The sequence below is a fragment of the Ambystoma mexicanum genome, chromosome 7q (genome assembly GCF_040938575.1).
Source record: "Ambystoma mexicanum isolate Mex_15411 chromosome 7q, UKY_AmexF1_1, whole genome shotgun sequence".
Taxonomy (NCBI): Eukaryota; Metazoa; Chordata; class Amphibia; order Caudata; family Ambystomatidae; genus Ambystoma; species Ambystoma mexicanum.
Window position 1 is genome coordinate 1,158,494,588 of NC_090941.1, and position 21,593 is coordinate 1,158,516,180.

The 21,593-nt window shown below is 47.2% G+C and overlaps 1 protein-coding gene across 1 annotated transcript in view; it reads right to left on the reverse strand.

Moving 5' to 3' along the window:
- Positions 1 to 2,960: 2,960 nt before the first annotated feature.
- The window catches only part of LOC138528295 (pepsin A-like), a 40,928-nt gene continuing 22,295 nt past the window's right edge, over positions 2,961 to 21,593 (reverse strand). The window contains exons 7-9 of the mRNA XM_069639759.1: positions 10,791 to 10,942; positions 10,347 to 10,438; positions 2,961 to 3,089 (exon numbers count right to left, since the gene is read on the reverse strand). Of these exons, the coding sequence (XP_069495860.1) occupies positions 2,961 to 3,089; positions 10,347 to 10,438; positions 10,791 to 10,942 (373 nt within the window). The remainder of the gene's footprint in view (positions 3,090 to 10,346; positions 10,439 to 10,790; positions 10,943 to 21,593) is intronic.

Genomic DNA, 21,593 nt, shown 5'->3' on the forward strand with positions numbered 1-21,593 from the left:
CTGTGTAGTGGATTTTTTGTAGTCTAGAGTGAAAGATAAAAGATAATGGTCCGTCCAGATTTGTGGTGAGATGGAAGAGATATAGGCCTTGCAGTTATGGTCTGCTACCCAGTCAAGGGTTCCCCCTTTGTTATGAGTATATGTGACCCATCTCCGATATTCATGGAATCAATTAGAGATGTTTTCTTCCCCATTTAGCCTCCGCCTCCTTGTGTCGTAATCTGGCTGGGTCCTGCTCCTCAAACATTGTGTTCTCGCTCCCCAGCGTGCATAGTGTGCAAGAGGCATCTGTCCATCGCACTCATGTCCAGAGTTAAGCAGTTGTGGCCCACCTGTGTGTGAGAGGCCATTTAATTCCCTGCCTGTGTATAATGGCAACTCCCCCAACAGTCTCTATGTGCTATTAGTGGCCAGTCTCTCCTCAATCAATAGATGTTAAATAGAGGTTAATCTGAGTAAAAAAACATAATCCTCACTCCATCCTTTGCATTCGCACTGCCGGAGGCCATGGGGTAGACGGTCATATGTATTACCCCATTACCCTTTCCTGGGCTGCCCATATTGAGTAGTTGATACTCTTGCTTACAAACATTTGACTCACCATGAAACCATATTGCAAATAGACAAAAGAGGTCCACATAGCCTGGCGGCCAGCAAGCCTAACTCCAGCATGGCCCCGTCCTGGATACCCGATAATATTAGCAAGTACTGGTCGCTGCTCACACTATGTTTCATTTACTGATTTGGTGTTGGATACATCTCTGACTGTCCAGCCGCAATTCAGCCCTGGTGTGCTGCTAACGATCTCTGCCTGAATGCCAGTAAGACAGATCGTCCTCATTAGGACCCCTACTTCTGCTTTCCCACTTTCTCACTGGCTGGCCTCCCCTACCAAGGAGGCATAAAATCTTGGGGTCATCTTCGACTCCACTCTCTCCTTCTCTTCTCACATCTCAGACATCTACAAACAGTCCAACTAACAACTGCACCTCGTCAGAGGTATTCTACCTTTTCTCACTTTCCTCCAGAGGCTCATCACCTTGACAGCCCTGGATCTCTCTAGGCTGGATTATTGCAACACCTCTTTCTCAATCTTTCTACTTCTACTCTCCGTCCTCTACAACTCATCCAGAACAGAACTCGAGACTTATCCTTCGCCTCAAGCCTTGGGACGGCATCTCTCTTTTCCTAAATACTATCCCTCTAGAGTCCTCTGCTTATCCTCCTCCAACTCTCTGCGGGTGAGCCGCTTTCACAGAGACGTTGGGGGTAGTTCTTTATCCTTTGGAAGTGCTTTCCTCTGGAACAGCCTACCTGCCTCTCTTCGGCTTGAGCCGGAGCACCTTACGTTCTGGAAACCCCTCAAAACCTGCATTTTCTCTTCCTCCTTTTCTCTCCCTCTCCCCTGCTAACATCCTTTCTTTTCTCACCACCCTCCTTCTCCTCCTTAACTCTGTTCAGTTTTTGCTGACTGGTTTCCTGGTTCACCTCCAGAGCCTACAGGTCACAGGCTCCCCCGCCAGTCTTTTACACTTGCCTCCGGGCCACTGCACTTTGTTCAACATTACTGCACTTTCAGCCTACGTTTCTTCAGCCGGGCAACCTCTCTGCACTTAATCCAGGGCCCTGCTGGACCGGACTTTTTGTCCACCCCCTAAAATCCTCCCGTCTATGCACCTCTGGCTGTACGTATACATGACCTAAATGTACTAAGACCAGTTAGTTTGTCTGTCCTGTACCACCCCCTGCACCGTTTTCCGCCCTCCCCTCCCGAGCTTGGTCTGAACTGTACCACTTCATGCACGTGCACTAGGAGAAATGTGATCAGGCCTAGGATGCTCGTTTTTCTGTTTAGATCATTCGGAATCTTCAAGACCTAAGAATGATGCCTTTATTCCCTTGTTCCAAACCCGCCTGGAAGTGTTTTGAGGCACTTCACCTGTGTATAAGCGCTATATTGAGGCACTTCACCTGTGTATAAGCGCTATATAAATAAACAATGAAATAAAAACACACATTTCTACTCGACGAATTCTCGACACACTCGCTTCCTGGGGCGCTTCTGAAACGATCCCTTGAACGGGGACCCAGCCTCCCCTGTGCCTCAGCTGAGACTGCTACTGAAAATCTCTCAACTCTAAAGAACATGTCTTTGGTGGCCAATCCCATAGTAATGGACTTTCACTCCAGACATATCTGGTAGGGACCCTCTTGCTGATTGGAATTCGTGATCGCACGCATGAGCTGCACTCATAATAATCAGCCACCAGCGGGCAATCTGAACAGCACATTTTATCCGTTGAAATGCGGAGCAAGGTGACTTCAGGGTTCCACAGCTAATTCTCCCTTCATCGCCTCCTCGGTTACCTCCTGTGCTGGGTCGCAAGCCATTGATCCCCCTCATTTAGCAGGGAACACCCCATAACCCTGTTATTTCTTTTTCTTTTTTTTAGCTCACCAAAAAGATTGACCTCAGTGAGAAATCTGCAGTGAAGTGACCCAATCCTGGGACGACTTCTAAAAGACAAGTAGGGCGCTGTGGTAAGTTTGATGTCTCACCTATGAAAAGGTGAAATACTGCAGCACATTTTGGATAAAGGAAGTTGGCTGGGCCTTTGCATTCCCTTGAAACACCTTGCAAGGGCCTGTCGTTCTACCCCTCCATCATGCAAGAACGCTTTCCTACCATGAGGTCTATTGGTTGCAATGTTATGGGTCATGTTCCACTTCCGGTCTCTTGCCAAGAACGCTTCTTACCTCGCTGTCCTTCCTCCACAGAGTCTCTAGCCCCTGGCATCCCTCCCCGCCCTTCAGCAATGACCTGAGGCGTGTTTTCTTGGGTGCCACCATTTATTGAGCACATCACGTGTGTTACACACACAGTCACATTCCTGTGGCCGCCATGATAAACACCCACACCGTTGCTTCTTTATTAAATGACCCCCTGAAAAGCTTCACGTTCAGGCGATGGGCGCGAGGCCAACGTAGTTGCCAGCTCGGTCAAAGACAGTGTAGTACCCCCTCATGAAGACGTCCCCCAGGATCCAGAAGCCCGCCGGCGTGGACTGCAGGTACGTGGTGCAGTAGTTCTGTGAAAGGAGGAGAGAAGAAAGCCGGGTCACAAGGTGTCAGGAACAGGAAGTCTTCTGCTTCCTGCTGTTAGCAGCAGGGCAGTGTCCAGCTGTGCAAAAGTGTGATGGGAAGGGCATGAAACGGTCCTGCTGCCCCCCCAATCCTCCGCCCCCTCCCCCACACACACGGTATCATGTACACCAGCCCAATCAGCTTTTCTGGTCACATCTAGGCAGGTGGCATTTTACACATACACATAAAACAATAAAAAATAAAATGCAGGACCTTTAGATGCAGGACACTCATCGATTTGAGCTCCGGGGGGCAAAATGCATGCACCCCTCCTAATGTGCATATAGATTGCACCCACAGGAGTGACGTCACAGGAGTGACGTCACCAGTCTTAGATACCTGGAGACATTATGGAAGTGACTTCAGAATAAGTTGCCGCATAAATAAGACAAGTGGCAAATAACTTTGTGGTGAAAGCTACTTAAATTGCACTCGTGTTAAATATGAAGCACCACTATAGCCATTAGGCATTTGTCGTAGAATAGCACGATATATTACAATATGATTCGAAGTGAATCACTCACAGAGCTGCAGATAAGACACAGTGTGATTACGTTATTTGCCCAAGATCACACACTTTGCATGTGGACAATTTAAGCAACTAAACACATCTTCTCATGCTTAATTGCTACATATATTGATATAAATTTCATGTGCTTAAATAATACTTTATTGAAATGCCTTGGAAGCAGTCCACATTACACAATAAATTAACCTTGCATAATAAACCGACGTTACACTGTATACAGCGTCATAGAAATATGTTGAGCAATAAGAGTATGGCTTTAGTTTCATTCTCCCCATTCTGCATGCAAAGTCACAATAGCATCATGCAGATTAATGTGAGCCTAACAAATCCCTCCTTGGTTTCAAAGCCATAGTCATTATTTCATAAAGCCTGCAACCCTTTTCACTTCTGGTCACTCACTCCCATTCCCATTTCTTAATGGTACAAAACTCCCTAATAGTCCCACCTTCTTCCCATCAGTGCATAATGGCTCCCACTCTAATGCTCCGTTCACAGAGAGTCACGTGTCAGGTCCTCAGGAGAGCCGCTCTGCTGCCTGGAGCTCGGCGGGACATTAACTTGGAAGAGGGACAACTCTTCCGTCCGGCACCCTCCTTGACAAGGAGGCTGCTGAATGGCTGCCAGGACAATGAGGGTGCTGAGCAGGAACACAGTGCTTCTGCTCGACAACTTCCCGGTCCTGCCAGTGGGACACCTTTCTCCTTCGGCACCCTCATTGCTAATGAGAGTGCCGAACGGGAGAGGTGGTTCACTCCAAAATGTCCCAGCCTGGCTATTAAAAGAGCCACTGCGTTGGAGGGGCAAGCTGTCCCCTGGATGCCCCAGCTCAAGACACCACTGATTAGCACCCCAGCCTGGCAAGTGCCACACTTATATCATGACTCCTATTACACCAGGCTTCATAGTCACGCATAATGAGGCACCCCTAATGCATACGCTTTATTTATTTATTGAGCATTAGTTAGGCGCCTATACAATAGAAATGTGTTTCAAGGCGCCAGAAGACTTAGTGGGTAGGGAACAGGGAAGGACAATATCAGTAGCAAGAACAGTAAATATATACAGTTGTGGTCCTACTAGGCCATGTGACATTCAGGCATGCAAGGGCAGGGTAGAGAAGTGCAGGAGATAGGGAGGGGATGAGGTGTGGAGGGGGGAGCGAGGGAGCAAGGTAAGGGCACCGGTAAGTGCAAATGGGAAGCGGGGTAAGGGCAAGTGCTCGTTGGAGCCCGGGAGGGAAGTGCCAAGGGGACCCATGGTGAAGGCCACTGGCTAAGTGCTAGGGCAGAGGGATCCCCAGGGGTGGAATGCACAGTCACCAGGCATGGTGATGGCAGTGCTGAGGGGGGGGGGCGCTGGACTCGACTAGGAAGAGGGCCTGGTAACCTGTGGGACTCAGGAAACACCAGGCTGCCAGTCTCAGCAGCAGTGGGGTGATTAGCAGGGAAGGCAAAGAGAGAGAGATTTTAGGGCTGGAGAGATAGGGTCACTGGACTTCAGGCCAAGGATACGTCTTGCAGCCCAATTCTAAATTAGGTGAAGGAGGCATAGAGAGGAAAGGGGGAGATTGAGGAAAAGGCGATTGGAGTAGTTCAGCCTAGAGAGGACCAGAGCTCAAGAGATGTTAAGCTTCTGGGTAAAGGTATGGAAAGGGTGAATGTCACTAAGGAAGTGAAGCTAGAAATGGGCCGTCTTGGCAAGGTCCAAGATGTAAGGGGTGAAGAAGAGTGCAGAGTCAAAGATGACCCCAAGATTTATGGCCTCACAGGATGCGGAACCAAGAAGGGCAGCCAGAGGTTAGGGAGGAAACAGGGCACAGGTTTCTCAATGAGAAGGATCTCCATTTTGCTGCCATTAAGACAGAAATCATTAGCCGCACACCATGCCTGGATGGTGGTCAAACAATCAGGGGTGAGAGAGGAGGAGGAGGTCGTGGAGGGAAGTTTGAAGGAAAGCTGTGTGTTATCACCATAACACTGGAAGTTAAGAGAGAATGAGATTAGGTGGGCAAGAGGGGCGAGATATATGTTGAAGAGCCACAGCGAAAGGATAGAGCCCTGGGGATGCCGCAGGTAGAGAGTATGGTGGTGGAGGAAAAAGGTCGCAGTTGCAGCTGGGAAGGGTGGCTAGTGAGGAAACAGGTCAGCCAATCCAGTGCCTGTCCCTTGATGCCGAGGGTGTCGCAGAGCCATTTCATGAGGATAGAATGGTTGACCAAGTCAAAGGAAGAGTAGAGATTGAGGAGAATGAGAACAGTGGGAGAGTTAGGGTCAAGATTTGCGAGCATGGCTTCGCAGGTGTGCAGGAGAGCAGTTTCCGGAGGCAACCAACATGTTCGGTGTGAAGGTTCAATTGGAGGAGGACCAACTTCTCCAAGAGTTTACCCACAAAGGGGATAATGCAGATAGGGCGATAGTTACCTGGGCAGGAGCGGTCAGCAGATGTCTTTTTAGGAGAGGGTGAACAAGAGAGTGCTTCAGGGAAAAAGGGAAAGAGCCAGTGGTGAGTGAGTGGTTGCAGAAATCAGCAAGAGCTAGGGCGAGAGAGGAGAGGTTGTCCTTAATGGTTCTAGTAGAGCAGGGGTGCACCTGTTTGGATGAGACCTTCATAGAGCGGACAACTTTAGATTTCTCATCAAGTGCTGTGGGCAGGAGGGAGGAGAGTGTGGGGGGTGGAGGGAGGGGAGCCAAGGGAGGTTTGCGGCCTGGAACGGGATTGGAGGTGGGGGTGGTGGACAGTGAGGACAGGATGTCCTGAGTTTTAGATGATTAATGGGAGGCCAGAGCGGTGCAGAGAATCTGGTAAGGAAGCATAGAGGTGGAAACTGCCGATGGATTGGCGAGTTCCTTGCAGATTTTGAAAAGTTCAGCCATATTGTTAGTAGCTCCAGAGATGAGAGCTTGGATGTGGGCACGCTTCTTGGAGCAGATAGGGAAACGATATTGCATTTGGAGCAGGCGACAGGCCAGTTTGTCAGAGGGTGAGCCTGATGTCGCCACTTCTGTTCAGCAGCTCAGCACTTGCGTTTCAGGGATGCTAGATCAGAGTCATGCCAGCTGTTGCACTTGGAGGTAGGTTTCAGGCGGATCCTCATAACAGGGGAAAGGACGTCAAGAGTGTTGGAGATGGAGAGGTGAAGGTTAGCAAGGACAGACTAAGAGGGGTAGTCAGAAGCAGGGGAGGGAAGGGGGATGAAGGTAGGAGCAAAGGCGGCGACTGACACTCGCTTCATTGGTCGAATGATGACAAAGGAGGCTGCCAGTGCTTGTGGAGGCTCAGACAGAGGGCCAAGGGGCTCCAAGTGGTTGGACCAGGAGAGGGGGTGGTGGCAGGGTTAGAGACAGGGAACTCTCCAGAGATGAAGGCATCCAGAGTGTGTCCAGCTAATTGGGTCAGACCGGAAAGAAGGATAGTGAGAAAGAGGGAGTCACACAAGTCACTGGACTGTGAGGTAGCTGATTCGGGGGAGTCGAGATGGATATTGAAGTCCCTGAGGAGCAGGAGTTTGGAAGAAGGGGTCAGAAGGGTGGAGGTAGGTAGGGAGAGATAGGGCCTGGGGGTCTGTAGATTCTGTTGAAGATGAGTGAGAGAGTCGGAGAGACCCCGAGTCTGCAGACGAGGCATTCGAAGGAGGAGTAAGATTGAGTAGGTATGATAGAGGCAGGGACCCACTCAGGGAAAATCGGGGCCACTCCACCTCCGGCCCATTTGGGTCTGGGTTTGGAGAGGATTTTGTAGCCCTCAGGGCAGAGAGTGTCAAGACCAGTGACAGAGCTGGCATTCAAGTATGTCTCAGTAAGGGCAAGGATGTCCAAGTCAATGTCTTCTAGGAGGAGACGTATGTCAGAGGAGTGTTTGACAGCAGAGCGAGTGTTCAGAGTAGCTAAGTGAAGCTGATTGCCACCTTTGAATGTTTTCCGAAGAGGGTGTAAGGAAGCCATGGTATCAAAGCAGGATGGACACAAGTGATCACAGTTTAAGGGTGTTTTTTAAACTGTAAAATGGGTGAGATAAACACCTAATCTAAACCTAAATCTAGATGGGAGCAAGCAGTCTAGTCAAATAAAAAGGGCCTATATTAAAAAACCTATTGCCAATCCTTACCGCTATGATACAACATAGTGTGGTATTAAGGTTCAGAAGAAAAGAAAGAAGTGTTCACAAAATGATAGGCCAGGATGTTATGGCTTGGCTGTCCCTTCCCCATGTTTTTAGCACGGGACAAGACGGGACTCTTGAGCACAGCACACCCCTGGGCTTCTCCAGTACAAGATTCCAGTTCCTTTTCTCAATTTCAGGACCTTCTGTGTCCAAGTCTCTTTCATGCAAAGTCTCTTGATTCTGAGGGCCTGATATGCCAATAACAAAAAAGCAAAAGTTCCTTCTGCTGATCTTCACATCAGGTGATTACTCTTCACCCTTGAAACCCCCTAATCCGTGCTCCTATCCTTCTCTCAACGTTAGCCTCCCTCAATCGGGCTCAGACCAACCACTCACTGTGGACATCCCTCATTCGGGGTGCAGGATTCACTTCCCTAGGCTTTCTCCAGGCATCCCTCCGTCGGGTTCACATTGCCATTTTAACACAGTTCAAAAGAAAGTCATTCTAGACCCCTTAGGTTCTTCTCTTACCTAAGTCTGGGTCTCAGCCCCCTGTCAGGCACCTCAGTCAGGCTTTCCCTTGAGCCCTCAGTCAGGCTTTCCCTTGAGCCCTCAGTCAGGCTTTCCCTTAAGCCCTCAGTCAGGCTTTCCCTTGAGCCCTCAGTCAGGCTTTCCCTTGAGCCCTCAGTCAGGCTTTCCCTTGAGCCCTCAGTCAGGCTTTCCCTTGAGCCCTCAGTCAGGCTTTCCCTTAAGCCCTCAGTCAGGCTTTCCCTTGAGCCCTCAGTCAGGCTTTCCTTTCCCTTGAGCCCTCAGTCAGGCTTTCCCTTAAGCCCTCAGTCAGGCTTTCCCTTAAGCCCTCAGTCAGGCTTTCCCTTAAGCCCTCAGTCAGGCTTTCCCTTGAGCCCTCAGTCAGGCTTTCCCTTGAGCCCTCAGTCAGGCTTTCCCTTAAGCCCTCAGTCAGGCTTCATACAGTTATATCATCACAATGAGTTCCCATGGGATACTGTTTAACCCATTTTGCAAAGTTCCCTTTAGTCCCACAATGTGTCAAAGACTTTCGACTATACAAGGGGTTTGGCTTGCCCCTCATATGACCACTTTGTCACCTCACAGCAACCTTTCCCAGGGCTTTCTGGTAAATGTAGTGCACAGCACTTTCACTTTGCTCTATTTACAATTGCCCCTCTCTAGGCCCCTTTGATTCACACAAGTTACGGAGGCTTTTTGACAATTTAATTCCCCATTAATGGACCACTCCTCGATCATTCACTTCATTCTTCTTCATCAAAGACCTTCAATTGTACAAGGGGGCTTATGCCCTTGACTGCACACTTGTATGACCACTTTGAAAGTCCTTGATAAAAATCTTTATCAACCGTACTCTTCTAGCACCTTGCATCTTAGATATTGAAGTTCCTTTTGAATCTTCCTTTCTTAGCACTTCTTGGATTTGCAAAGTTCATGATAAGCCCTTTCAGAATTGCGTTTTATTTTCATCCTGTTCCATCCCTTTTCCTTTCAATATACTCTCAAAGCATTCCATTCGCCTTTCACAAACCAGACTTTTGTTTAGCTCATCGACTCACCAGTTGTTCAGGCTTGAATCATTCTTTTCCAGTCAGGGCCCTCTCTTCCTGGGTCTGACCTTCTTTCCATGTTTTCAGGGTCTCACTCTGCCGGGTGCAGACCCTACGTTCCCCTCTTCCGGGCTCAGACCTTCTCGCCTTGCTTTAAGGGTCTCCCTCTTCTGGGCGTGGACCCCTCTTAAGGCTCAAGGAAAAAGCCTTCCCTCTGCCAGGCACAGACCCCAGGTACTCCTCTTCTGGACTCAGACCTTCTTGCCTTGCTTTAAGGGTCTCCCTCTTCTGGGCGTGGACCCTTAGCAAGGCTCAAAGAAAAAAGAGCCTCCCTCTTCCGGGCTCAGACTTTTTCACCTTGCTTTACGGGTCTCCCTCTGCCGGGCGCGGACCCCAGGCCCTTCTCTTCTGGGGTCCGACCTTCTCACCTTGCTTTACGGGTGTCCCTCTGCCGGGCGCAGACACCAGGTCTTTCTTTTAAGGGCTCAGACCTTCTCGCCTTGCTTTAAGGGTCTCCCTCTTCTGGGTGCGGACCTTTCTTAAGACTCAAGGAAAAGGGCTTCCCTCTTCTGGGCTCGGACACTTTAAACACAAATGTCAAAATAAATGCCTTTTAAACTTCAAGTCCCAGAGGGCACCCTGTTTTCCAGTGGGTCTTGTTTGTGAGGGCAGGTTCCTGCACACCTGCCCCTTAAAGGCCTGAGTCTATGAGTCTGACTCAGGGGAGGAGCTCTGTTTAAGGCACTGTCAGGCTGTCCCAACTGCCACTGGGTAGGCCTTCAGGAGGCATAGGCTTCCCACCACTCTGCAGCCTCTCTGGTGCTCACAGGCTCAGGGGTTTGGCCGTCCTCATGCCTCTAAGTCTTACAGAGATCTTCCAGCTCTGGCTCCTTCCTGCTGGCTTTTCTGCTCCCTCCAGCATCCCCAGCTCACTCAAAAGTCATTGTGCCGAGTTAAACCGGTGTCAGAAAACATTCAAGGCTCAGCGCTCTTACCTGGTTGATGTAGGCACTGGCCGGCACTGGGTACTGCACGCCGTTGATGGTGAAGACGATGTCCGGCAGAGAGCCCATTGAGTTGCAGTTTACTTGATACTAAGAAATAAGAAAAGGACAAACCATTGGTTAGGACCAGAAATTAGACAAGTCTTGGCTTTTTTTGGTATTGTTAGCATACACTTAAGAACGACTGAATACAGGTAAAATGAACTAATATAGACACAAATATTCACAGATAATATCTTAAGCAGCCCCACACACGAGATGGCTTAATTCTTAACAGTACAGACATTTAAGCCTAAACTGATCAACTTAAATGCTGTGCCAGTGGAATCATGGTTCTTGAAGAACAGCCAACAGTTGCCCAATATCTCCCCGGCTCCTTTCCAATTCTTTTTCTGTGAAATATTGACACCACGCACGCGGCGAGATCACCTGCACCACTTACCTCTCCGTTAGAGTTCTGATAAGCTCCGATAGCGCTCTGGATGTTTGCGATTCCAGAGGATGTGCCGGCGAGCAGAGACGTCCCAGTGTCCACGATGGCCTGGCAGCCGCCATTGCAGGCAACAACGTTTCCGTTCATGGTGACGCTGAGGTTGAGGGCAAGAAATGCACTTTTTTCAGATATATGAGACTCTAGGGATTGCTATTGAACGTGCAGACACATGTTAGTTTTTCATTGCAAAGAGCTGAACTTGCTCACCTCTAGAAACTAAAGAGATACACAATGGTGCTGGTGCTGGTGCTGGGGAGCTTTATATTGGAGCCATCGCCCGCCCATCTGCTAGGCACAGATGGCCACCAGAGTCCCTAGGATGACTACATTTATTAATGCTCGGATAATGTCAGGTGGTTTATAGATCTAAATTATCCCATCTATGAAGCCTGGAAATGAAAACTTGTTGAGTTTTGATACCTTTTATTGGACAAACTGAGAGTACTATGCTGTGAAGGAAAACCCATTAGCTTTCAAAAATGCCAGTGGCCTTTTTGTGAAGTGTTATTAAGTGTCACAACCTCTGTAGTCAGCCAGCACTGGACCTTCCGAACAAGCAGTCTGGATTGGAACATGTTAATTGTTGGTGCAAAGCTTTTGGGCAATGCAATTGTGCCAGTAAAAAAAATAATACAGTAGAAAACATCTTTCCTCTGCCTTTTTGTCATATCAATTTGCATTGTAATATTGTGGCATGCGCGCGCAATGGCATTCCGTATCCAATGTAGAATGTCATTGTGTGCACAGCAACGCACTTTCATTCATCCGTTGGTTTGCCCTGCCCTCAGCACGGAGGATGTGGGGTGTTTTGTTTGAAATAAACTTCTAATTTTACACTCCTTGAAGTTGGACGTTGTTGCGGCTTCCTTTCCCATGGCTACTACTCTGAGGTGCTTTGTGGGTGCTGAGGCAGTGAGGGTAATCAAAAAGTGACCAGATGTTAAAGCTACTGAGGAGCAAGAGGGAGGGTGAGGGGATGGGGTCGGTGTGTATTGCAAAGCTACGAGAGAATTAAAGGCACAATATGGCAAGGAAGCACAAGGTGTGGGGGAGACAGTGGACCTTTTGTTGCTGATTTGAGGGGGTATCTTCTTGTGAATTTACTGGAATGGAGGAGGAATATATAAGGGATTATTTAAATATGCATACATGTAACTCCAAAAAACAGGAAAGGATGTGGCAAGCCAAGCCCCCAAGGGGAAGGGGAGGTGTCGGGGAAGAGTGAAACGTACGTGCATTAAAGAAGACCAGTAGGCCTGGGGGGGAACAGTAATAATTCCCCACAAGGGCACTGTCCCCGCTGTGGATTTATAAAACACAGTCTAAACCCAAAATGTCCTGATGGCAAAATCAGATTATTTGTAGATTTGCAGGAATGAAATAAGAACATTCCAGTGAACAGGCACCCTTTATCCAAAGTGAGTGAAATGCTATCCATGATGGAAAAGCTGAATGCTATGCTTCTCTAGATTCATCTTCGGCAAACCACCAGATGGATCTTCATGATTCTTCATAAAGCTTTTACAGCATGTATAACTCCCAAGGGGGATTGCCGGTACAGGAGATTATCTTTCCGGACTAGCTTCTGCCACTTCAGTTCTTTCTCGAAAATCAAGGAGGATTTATTTGAAGGCCTGGATGGTGTTCGATGTTTCCTGGACAACATATTGGTGGGGGCAGAGGGTGAACTTTAACATGATCCCAAAGTGGTGGAGGTTTTAAGGAGATTGGAGAAAGCTGGTTTGACTGTAAAAAGACAAAAGGGGCAGTTTAAGGTGCACCAAGTTAGGTTCCAAGGACACACAATTACTCACAAGGGTGTGGAGACCCGGCCGGAAATGGTGGATGCAATCATGCAGATCAAGTCTCCCACAAACAGGGATGAATGAAGATCATCAAATCTCAGTGTTTGAGAATTTTATTCTAAGTTTGTTGTGTGCACCTTTAAGGGATTTGAAGAGACAGCGAGAGTGTGTGTGCGGTAGGAGAGAAGAGGATACATTTAGGGTGATGAAATCAGACTTGGCCAATGAACCCACTCTTTACAAGTCTGACTCTGCTTATGGAACTACGATCACAGTGGATGCCTGTGCCAAGGGCATTGGTGCAGCTTTGTCCCAGTACAGACGGGGGTGTTGGTGCCTGTGGCTTTTCCTTCACAGACATTGTCTCCAGTAGAGTTAAGGTATTCCACAATTGAGAGAGTAGCCTGGCGTACTATTGTGCATGAAACTATCTTAAAATGTATGTGTGAGGCATCCTGTATATCATAAGAAGTGCTCATAAAGGATTAGTGCATGTGTTTACCACTAGAGGATCGGGGTTGGCTAATCCTAGAATTGCCAGGTGGTTGTCGGCATTGCAGTTTTAATTTTGTGGTCAAGTTCATTCCTGGACATTGTACTCCAGTTGCAGACTGTTTGTTTGGGTCCCCAAGAGAAGGGGTGAGAGTTGTTGAAGAGATTGGTGGTGGGTGGATAGCCCAAATAGGGAATACAGTAAACAATGTATTCTCTAAGGATTTGTGGATTAAAGGTATTGGTGAGGATGCTGAGTTGTTAGATGCCATCACTAGGATCGAATGGGGTTGGAGGTCTGGAGAGAGGGTTGGTTCCCCTTTTTACAAAGTAAGGGAAGAGTTGTGCAGCTCGCAATAGGCTTTGACAAAGGAGGAGAGGTTAGTTCCTCCTTTGTCTCTGTGTAGTGAACTTGTGAAATGTGCTCATGCGTCTGACTAAGAGGAGATTGAGGGCGAGGCTTTGGTGGCCAAGTATGGACCCTATGTTTGAGTGTGAAGTAAGTCATTGTACTCCCTGTTCTTCCAGCAATAAGTCTCCACAGACTCAGATGACAGAGTTGGGAATTGTGGAGATTCGGGAAAGGGCATTTGATAACATAGCTATTGACCTTATGGGCCCTATGAGTGTTTGGAGGCCAGAACAAAGATTTGCAATTGTCATTGTAGACTATGGTTTGAAGTAGAATGTGTTCCTACCATTCCCACAAAGTGCATAATAGAATACCTGAAACCCTTTTCTAGAGAGAGAGAGGACTACCCTAACACTATTATGTCAGGTAATGGGTGCAGTTGCTCTCTTTGGAAATGTGCAGTTATTTGAAGAGTCAATAAATAAAGAATCACCGGACAACACTATATAACTCCAAAGCAAATGGCTAGGTTGAAAGGTTGAATGGTATCATCCAGGAAAAAATGCAACTTGCTTTTGCTAATGGCATGGAATGGAAAGGTTGTGTGCAGGAAATGTTGAAGGCATATTCGAGATACGCCACATGTCTTAACTGGGGTTTCCCCTTTTGAAAAGATGAGTGGCAGGGTGATGTGCTCTCAAATGTGTACTCAGTGGTTGTGTGAAGAATAAAAGTTGACCCCTTTGAATACTGGTACTGGTAGTACAGTTCAGTTGAATGTGGGTGATCTGGTACCTATTAAAACAAACATATAGGGTTCCCAAAGAGATGTCCAAATTATTTTGATCCTATAAGGGTAAACAAAGTAGGTAGGAAACACATTGTAACACATCATGGTATGCAATGGAGTATGGACAGAGTTGCCATATATTGTGGTGTTGCCAATATGACGTTAGAAACAAATGTAGGCAGCTTTGCGTCTGATGGGGTGTGCAGTAATTGGTATCAAGAAAGGGGCGATGATGGAAGTCCAGTGAGAATCTACACACGTCGGAGGCTGGTATTGAAGAGAATATGGACAGTGGCAGAGAGGATGGTCAGGAGGTAGAGTTGTGGTAGGACAAGGAGAGCACATCTGAAGTTTAGTGACTATGAGATGTCTTAAATCCTTTGCTTCTGATGGGGTGTGCAGTAATTGGTATCAAGAAAGGGGCGATGATGGAAGTCCAGTGAGAATCTACACACGTTGGAGGCTGGTAGTGAAGAGAATATGGACAGTGGCAGAGAGGATGTTGAGGAGGTAGAGGTGTGGTAGGGAAAGGAGAGCACATCTGAAGTTTAGTGACTATGAGATGTCTTAAATCCAGTAAATATTTCACTTGGAGCATCAAATCTCTTTATCATATGGTTTATGTAGATTGGTATGTTTTTCCCATGCCTCATAAATGTTGCTATTATTTTCATTGCTATTAGGTGTATTGACCTGCAAGATACAAGTAGGGACATATGTCATAGCCATTCACATTGTAATATTGTGTAATGCCTGCATGGATGCTTATTTATTTATTTGCATGTTTAACCATGGGCATCGAGGCGCTGTTACTTGTTTTAGTTGAATACCTAGAGGTTTCTAAGCACGGAGCCTGGGAGCGAAGCTGTGTTGCTTAGTGTCGTTTTGCTTCCAAGGCGCGCACGTTGCCGCTGAGCTATCCTCCCGGTACAGGGCGTCTGGCGTCTTTTGTTTGAAGTAACCTTCGAATTCTACACTCCATGAAGTTGGACTTTGTTGCAGGGGTCCTTTCCCTTGGCTACTACTTTCGAAACATATGGGATAGCTGGCACAGCTGTCGAGCTTTGAACAGGTGACGGCAAGCATCTCTTCTGCTAACAGTCCTGTGCGATGCATTGTCGACACCGAGGTGCAATAATCACAGCACTGCACCCCTTGCATGCCAGCCTTGAATAGACCCTCCCAATGTTTGCCTCGCCTCTTGTCTTCCTGGTACCATCTGAAGAAGAAGGTGTCCGGATCCCAAGGCTGATGCCTTTCCCAGCGCTGTTAGTCCAAACAGAAGCTCGGCCATCTCAGTGTTGTGTTTGTTTTGAAACAGGATTTACACGGAGGCAGGTTTTTTTTGCACAAGACTAGACATATTTTTACTTTCAGTCACGTAGTTAGCGGTCACATGGTATCCTGTTCAATCCAGTTGCCTTTTTCCAACGGTCATAGGATGTTGGAGTGTGCTTAACTCATGACACTTCTGAGGTTCCTATCACTCTGCAGGGGGTGTCCAGAGAGGCCGAAAAGTGCCTCAGTTTCAAACGAGTTTTGCGAAGGGAATTAATTCAGAAAAGCATTCACTTCCAATCACTTCGTAATATGGTATTCACTGGCAGGTTACCCATCCTTTCACACCCCTCAATATAGACACCCTCTTTCTCTATAATCATAATGACAGGATCCTACACGATCATTAACTTCCTGAACCCATCCCCCTTCTTTCTTCTGTCACGCTCACTCGCCCTTCTCCCGTCTGCCCTTAAGCTGGGCAATTCCTATCTATCCCTCCTCAAAAACATGAAAATAGACCAGGATACCTTTTCCAATGACTGCTCATCACTCACCTTACTTTCATTTGAAAAATACTGCCAAACACCGTACTGGCACAGAGTACATGAACTGCAACAGCTTGCAACAGCTTGCACTATACCCTGTGTTGCAGCTTCCAGCCACCCTGCTGTGCTGAGACTGGTCCTACCCAGGTGGCTGGCAAGGCCCTGGCATTGCAGCTCCTCCTTCTATATCGCTGAGTACCTGTTGCCAAGCCATGCCCTACATGCTAGTCTATTCCATGGGTATCACTCAATTTGTGCCCCAATGCGTGCCTATTTGTAGTTGGATTTTATTGCAACTTATAGAGCGCTTTCGCTAAAGCGCTGTACATCCAACGAAGATTCAAACGGTACAACAATTTCTGAAATTATTGGGATGGTAGAGAGAGTTCAGAGGAAGCAAGAGAGGTCAAAGGGAATGGAGAACATGGAATGAGGCGGAGGCATAGATGGGTGGAAAGTCATTCCCAAATTTAGGGGAAAGGAGACAGAAAGAAGGAAAATGAGAGGGGGCACAGGGAGGTTTTGGTGTAGAGAGAAGATGAAGATACTGGGAGCAGAGAGGACGTGAGGGAGAGTAGAGTGAGCCAAGGGAAGCAGGACAAGAAGGAACAAAGCCATGGTAGCAGTTGAAGGTTAGACGAAGGAAGTGGGGAAGAAGACAAGCGTCGTAGGGGAGAAGAGACATGGAATTAAGTCAGGGGGAAATGGAGGAGCGAGAGGGGACGGAGCAGAGAAGACGCATAGCTGAATGGAATACAGACTGTAAAGGGGTAAGATGAAAAGGGCAGATTCCGCTAAGAAGCGCGCACCAGTAGTCAAGACGACAAACAATAGCAAAGGTGATGAGAAGTTCGGTCACATGGAAGGATAAATAAGGACACATTTCACGAATATTGAACCAAAGAGATCGTCAGGTACAAGCTTTCATAGAGATGTGTGAGGACACGTATAGTGATGGATCAAAGGTGACGCCAAGAATGCGAGCAAAAGAGGAAGAGGGGAGAACTGTCAGAGGAAAGAGAAGGCCAGAAGGAGGAGAAGAGGGTGTAGGAAGTGGGTAAACAATAATTAATATTGGTTTCTGACGGGTTAAGGCTAAGTGTCACAGCTTCCAACATAAAACATATCATCGCTACAGACCCCCTAGCTGTGACCTGTAAGACTATGTGCTTGGCTCCTCTCTTGCACGAGTAAAGGGTTTTCCCTTCTGTATATATTGATACCGCTGTATATATGTGTATACTTTGACCTTCTGTAAAATTCTGTATTTATGCTAATTTTGGAACTTGTGTTTGTAAATATGTAAGCCTTGCATTTTCATTCTGATGCGCCCTTTTACCTACGGGTCTGGTGCGCATAACAAATAAATAAACAAACAAACAAATAATAAAGTCAGCAAAGTCAAATGAGGATAGAGGCGAAGAGGCTGAGGGGTCGGAAGCAGGAGGACAGAGCATTTTGTTTATAACCTGAACCAGGTGAGAAGGGTGACGTGAGAGGGATGAGGTAAGTGAACAGAAGAAGTGTTTTCTAGGGACAAGGGGAGAAGCATCATAGGAAGAATGGAATACAGATGAAGAGAGATCAGAGGGAGAGAGTTTTCTTTCCCCCGAGAGACGGTTCACTTTTCGTAGTGAAGAAAGGAGAAAAGATTCAGAAGAGTAGAACGTGTCAAGAGTAGAAGAAAGAGAATTATGAAGAGTAGTAGAAGCAAGTCCAACTGGGAGTGTGGAAAAAGTAGAGAGTGAAAGAACAGAGGCAGAAAGGGAAGAAAGAAAGGAGGGAGAGGAAAATGAGGAGCGGTCACGCCGATGGAAAGTGGCAGAGGAAGAAGCAGGAGTGGTAGGAACAGAAAAGGAGAAGGATAGTAGGCGATGGTTAGAAGAATAAATGGGGCTGAAAGAGAGCGAGTGATTGGGTGGAACAGAGGAAAACATATAGCCAAGGGATGAACTAGAGATGTGGGAAGGTGGGGCAGGGAGCTGGTGAAGAGAGTAAGGTTCGAGAAGAGGGATAAGTGGGAATGACAAATGGGTGCAAAAGATGGGGAGATTGAAGTCACCTAATACTAGAAAGGGAGACGGAGATTGAAAGGGAGAAGAGAGTCCAGGTCATGGTAAAAAGTGCTGTTAGAACCAGGGGATAGGTAGATTGTATGAAAAGTAAAGGTACATGGATTGGAGAAGGAAGAAAAGTGGTATTCAAAAGAAGAGTACGTCAAGAGGTTAGAAGGAGGAGAAGAGGCAGTCCAAAATGTCTGTCACCAGATTCCAGTCCGCCACCTGGACCAATGAGACTTGGAGAGTGGGAGAATTTAGTGGAGATTGTGGAGAGAAAAGCAGGAGTAGAGGTATTGTGAGCAGTCAGACAAGTTTCTGTCAGGCAAAGACATTGTAAGTTAAGGCAGAAGAACAGGATGGAGTGGGGCGTGTTACACAAGGCGCAGGCATTCCAGAATCCGTCAGTGAGAATAGGAGTACACGAGGGGGAAACAGGGGGATAGATAAGGTTTGTGGGGGGTCGAGGACGAGAGGGGAGAGGGTGAGAAGTGTATATAGTGGAAAGTGAAGGGATACAGAAAGACATGAGAGGGTAGAATAGGAAAAAAGATATGGGTAAGGAGCGAGTATAGCATAGAGTAAGAATGATTCTGATCACGCACCAGAGCAGAGAATAGATGATGGAGACATGGGTAGATGGAAAGGAGGGTGGACTCGATACAACCGGGGGCACACAGGGTGTGAAGAGCCCTTGATTGTAGATGCCCCGGGCAAGGACGCCCTGGGCAAGGAAGACCCGGGCAAGGACGCCTGTAAGCTGGAGCTATGAAGGGGTGAACAAGGGGGTCACGTGACGGTCCGTGTTGGTTTGGTGGTGGCAGGAGGTCCCTTCCTCTAACAAGGTATACGGGTGCAGGGGAGGGCCAGATGGAGGGGGCCCCTCGGTAGCAAGTCATGCAGAATACTGGAGGGGATGGATCTACCGGGAGGAAAAGAGTTCTTTCCTCTCTTATAGGCAACAGTGTGACACAATATCCTTGTCTGGATGCCCTCCTTTCATATCACATGTGGCACATGCAAGGTTTACATCATGTTCTAGCTCCATGTGGAGGCATTGCGGTTCAAGGCAGTAAAGTGGGGGGCCTGACCTTTCTGTGAAATGTATCTGTGGACCTGCATTTAAATAAGTGGTATAGAAATCTGGAGTCAGGGAAGTCGAGGGAAAATCCCGTTCCTCAAGACGCTGTCTTTTTGCGCCCCGCTGCGGGTGACGGAGTCTGCAAAAGCCCACACCCCAGGACCCTGTCATGGCAGCGTTAGGCTGGATAGAGCAGTCCATGTCAGGATTGGAGGCAGGTTTGACAAGTAGACTGAAAGGGTGGCTCCGCTAGAAAGGAGAACCCCCTCACTGGAACAAAAGAGCAGTGCCCACATGAAGCTGCCACGCCGTCCTCCTCAAGTTCATACTTTTCCCAGGCACATTAAATCCCATGATTTTACTTGTATTGGTGTTTATGTAATACTTGTTATCCTTGCAGTAGGCTCCCAACACATCCAATTTGATTTGCAGGCCTGCAGGGGTATAATCTAACTCTGCTAAGTCAGCTGCATATCCGAACCAGGATGGAGACCAACTTCCAGATTTAACCTGATATGATCCATCATCGCCCGCTTCAGGACTGACACATACATGTCAAACAAGCAGGGTGCCAAGACACATCCCTGCTTGTCCCCACTGCTTGTTGGTAGCCAATGTGTAACTTTCCCTTCCTTGCTAAGGCATACCCGGAGCCGTGTTTCTGTGTGTAGCGCCCTTCACATCGTCAATAGCCCATCTGGTAGTTCTAATAGTTCTAATGCCCCTAATTTCTTCCACAACCTGGCTCTAGTCACAGTATGGAATGCTGCACTTGAACCTAGCTCTGGTTACAGTATAGAATGCTGCACTTGAACCTAGCTCTGGTTACAGTATTGAATGCTGCACTTGAACCTAGCTCTAGTCACAGTATGGAATGCTGCACTTGAACCTAGCTCTGGTTACAGTATAGAATGCTGCACTTGAACCTAGCTCTGGTTACAGTATTGAATGCTGCACTTGAACCTAGCTCTAGTTACAGTATGGAATACTGCACTTGAACCTAGCTATAGTTACAGTATGGAATACTGCACTTGAACCTAGCTCTGGTTAAAGTATTGAATGCTGCACTTGAACCTAGCTCTAGTTACAGTATGCAATACTGCACTTGAACCTAGCACTGGTTACAGTATAGAATGCTGCACTTGAACCTAACACTGGTTACAGTATCGAATGCTGTTCTTGAACCTAGCTGTAGTCACAATATCGAATGCTGCTCTTGAACCTAGCTCTAGTCACAGTATCAAATGCTGCACTTGAACCTAGTTCTAGTCACAGTATGGAATGCTGCTCTTGAACCTAGCTCTAGTTACAGTTTGGAATTCTGCACTTGAACCTAGCTCTAGTTACAGTATGGAATGCTTCTCTTGAACCTAGCTCTAGTTACAGTATAGAATGCTGCACTTGAACCTACTTCTAGTTACAGTATCGAATTCTGCACTTGAACCTAGCTCTAGTTACAGTATGGAATGGTACACTTTAACCTATCTCTGGTTACAGTATCCAATGCTGCACTTGATCCTAGCTCTAGTTACAGTATGGAATAGTGCACTTGAACCTAGCTCTAGTTACAGTATTGAATGCTGCACTTAAACCTGGCTCTAGTTACAGTATGGAATGCTGCACTTGAACCTAGCTCTAGTCACAGTATGGAATGCTGCACTTGAACCTAGCTCTAGTTACAGTATGGAATGCTGCACTTGAACCTAGCTCTAGTTACAGTATGGAATGCTGCACTTGAACCTAGCTCTGGTTAAAGTATTGAATGCTGCACTTGAACCTAGCTCTAGTTACAGTATGCAATACTGCACTTGAACCTAGCACTGGTTACAGTATAGAATGCTGCACTTGAACCTAACTCTGGTTACAATATCGAATGCTGCTCTTGAACCTAGCTCCAGTCACAGTATCAAATGCTGCACTTGAACCTAGTTCTGGTCACAGTATGGAATTCTGCACTTGAACCTAGCTCTAGTTACAGTATGGAATGCTGCTCTTGAACCTAGCTCTAGTTACAGTATAGAATGCTGCACTTAAACCTACTTCTAGTTACAGTATCGAAGTCTGCACTTGAACCTAGCTCTAGTTACAGTATGGAATGGTACACTTTAACCTATCTCTGGTTACAGTATCCAATGCTGCACTTGATCCTAGCTCTAGTTACAGTATGGAATAGTGCACTTGAACCTAGCTCTAGTTACAGTATTGAATGCTGCACGTAAACCTGGCTCTAGTTACAGTATGGAATGCTGCACTTGAACCTAGCTCTAGTCACAGTATGGAATGCTGCACTTGAACCTAGCTCTAGTTACAGTATGGAATGCTGCACTTGAACCTAGCTCTAG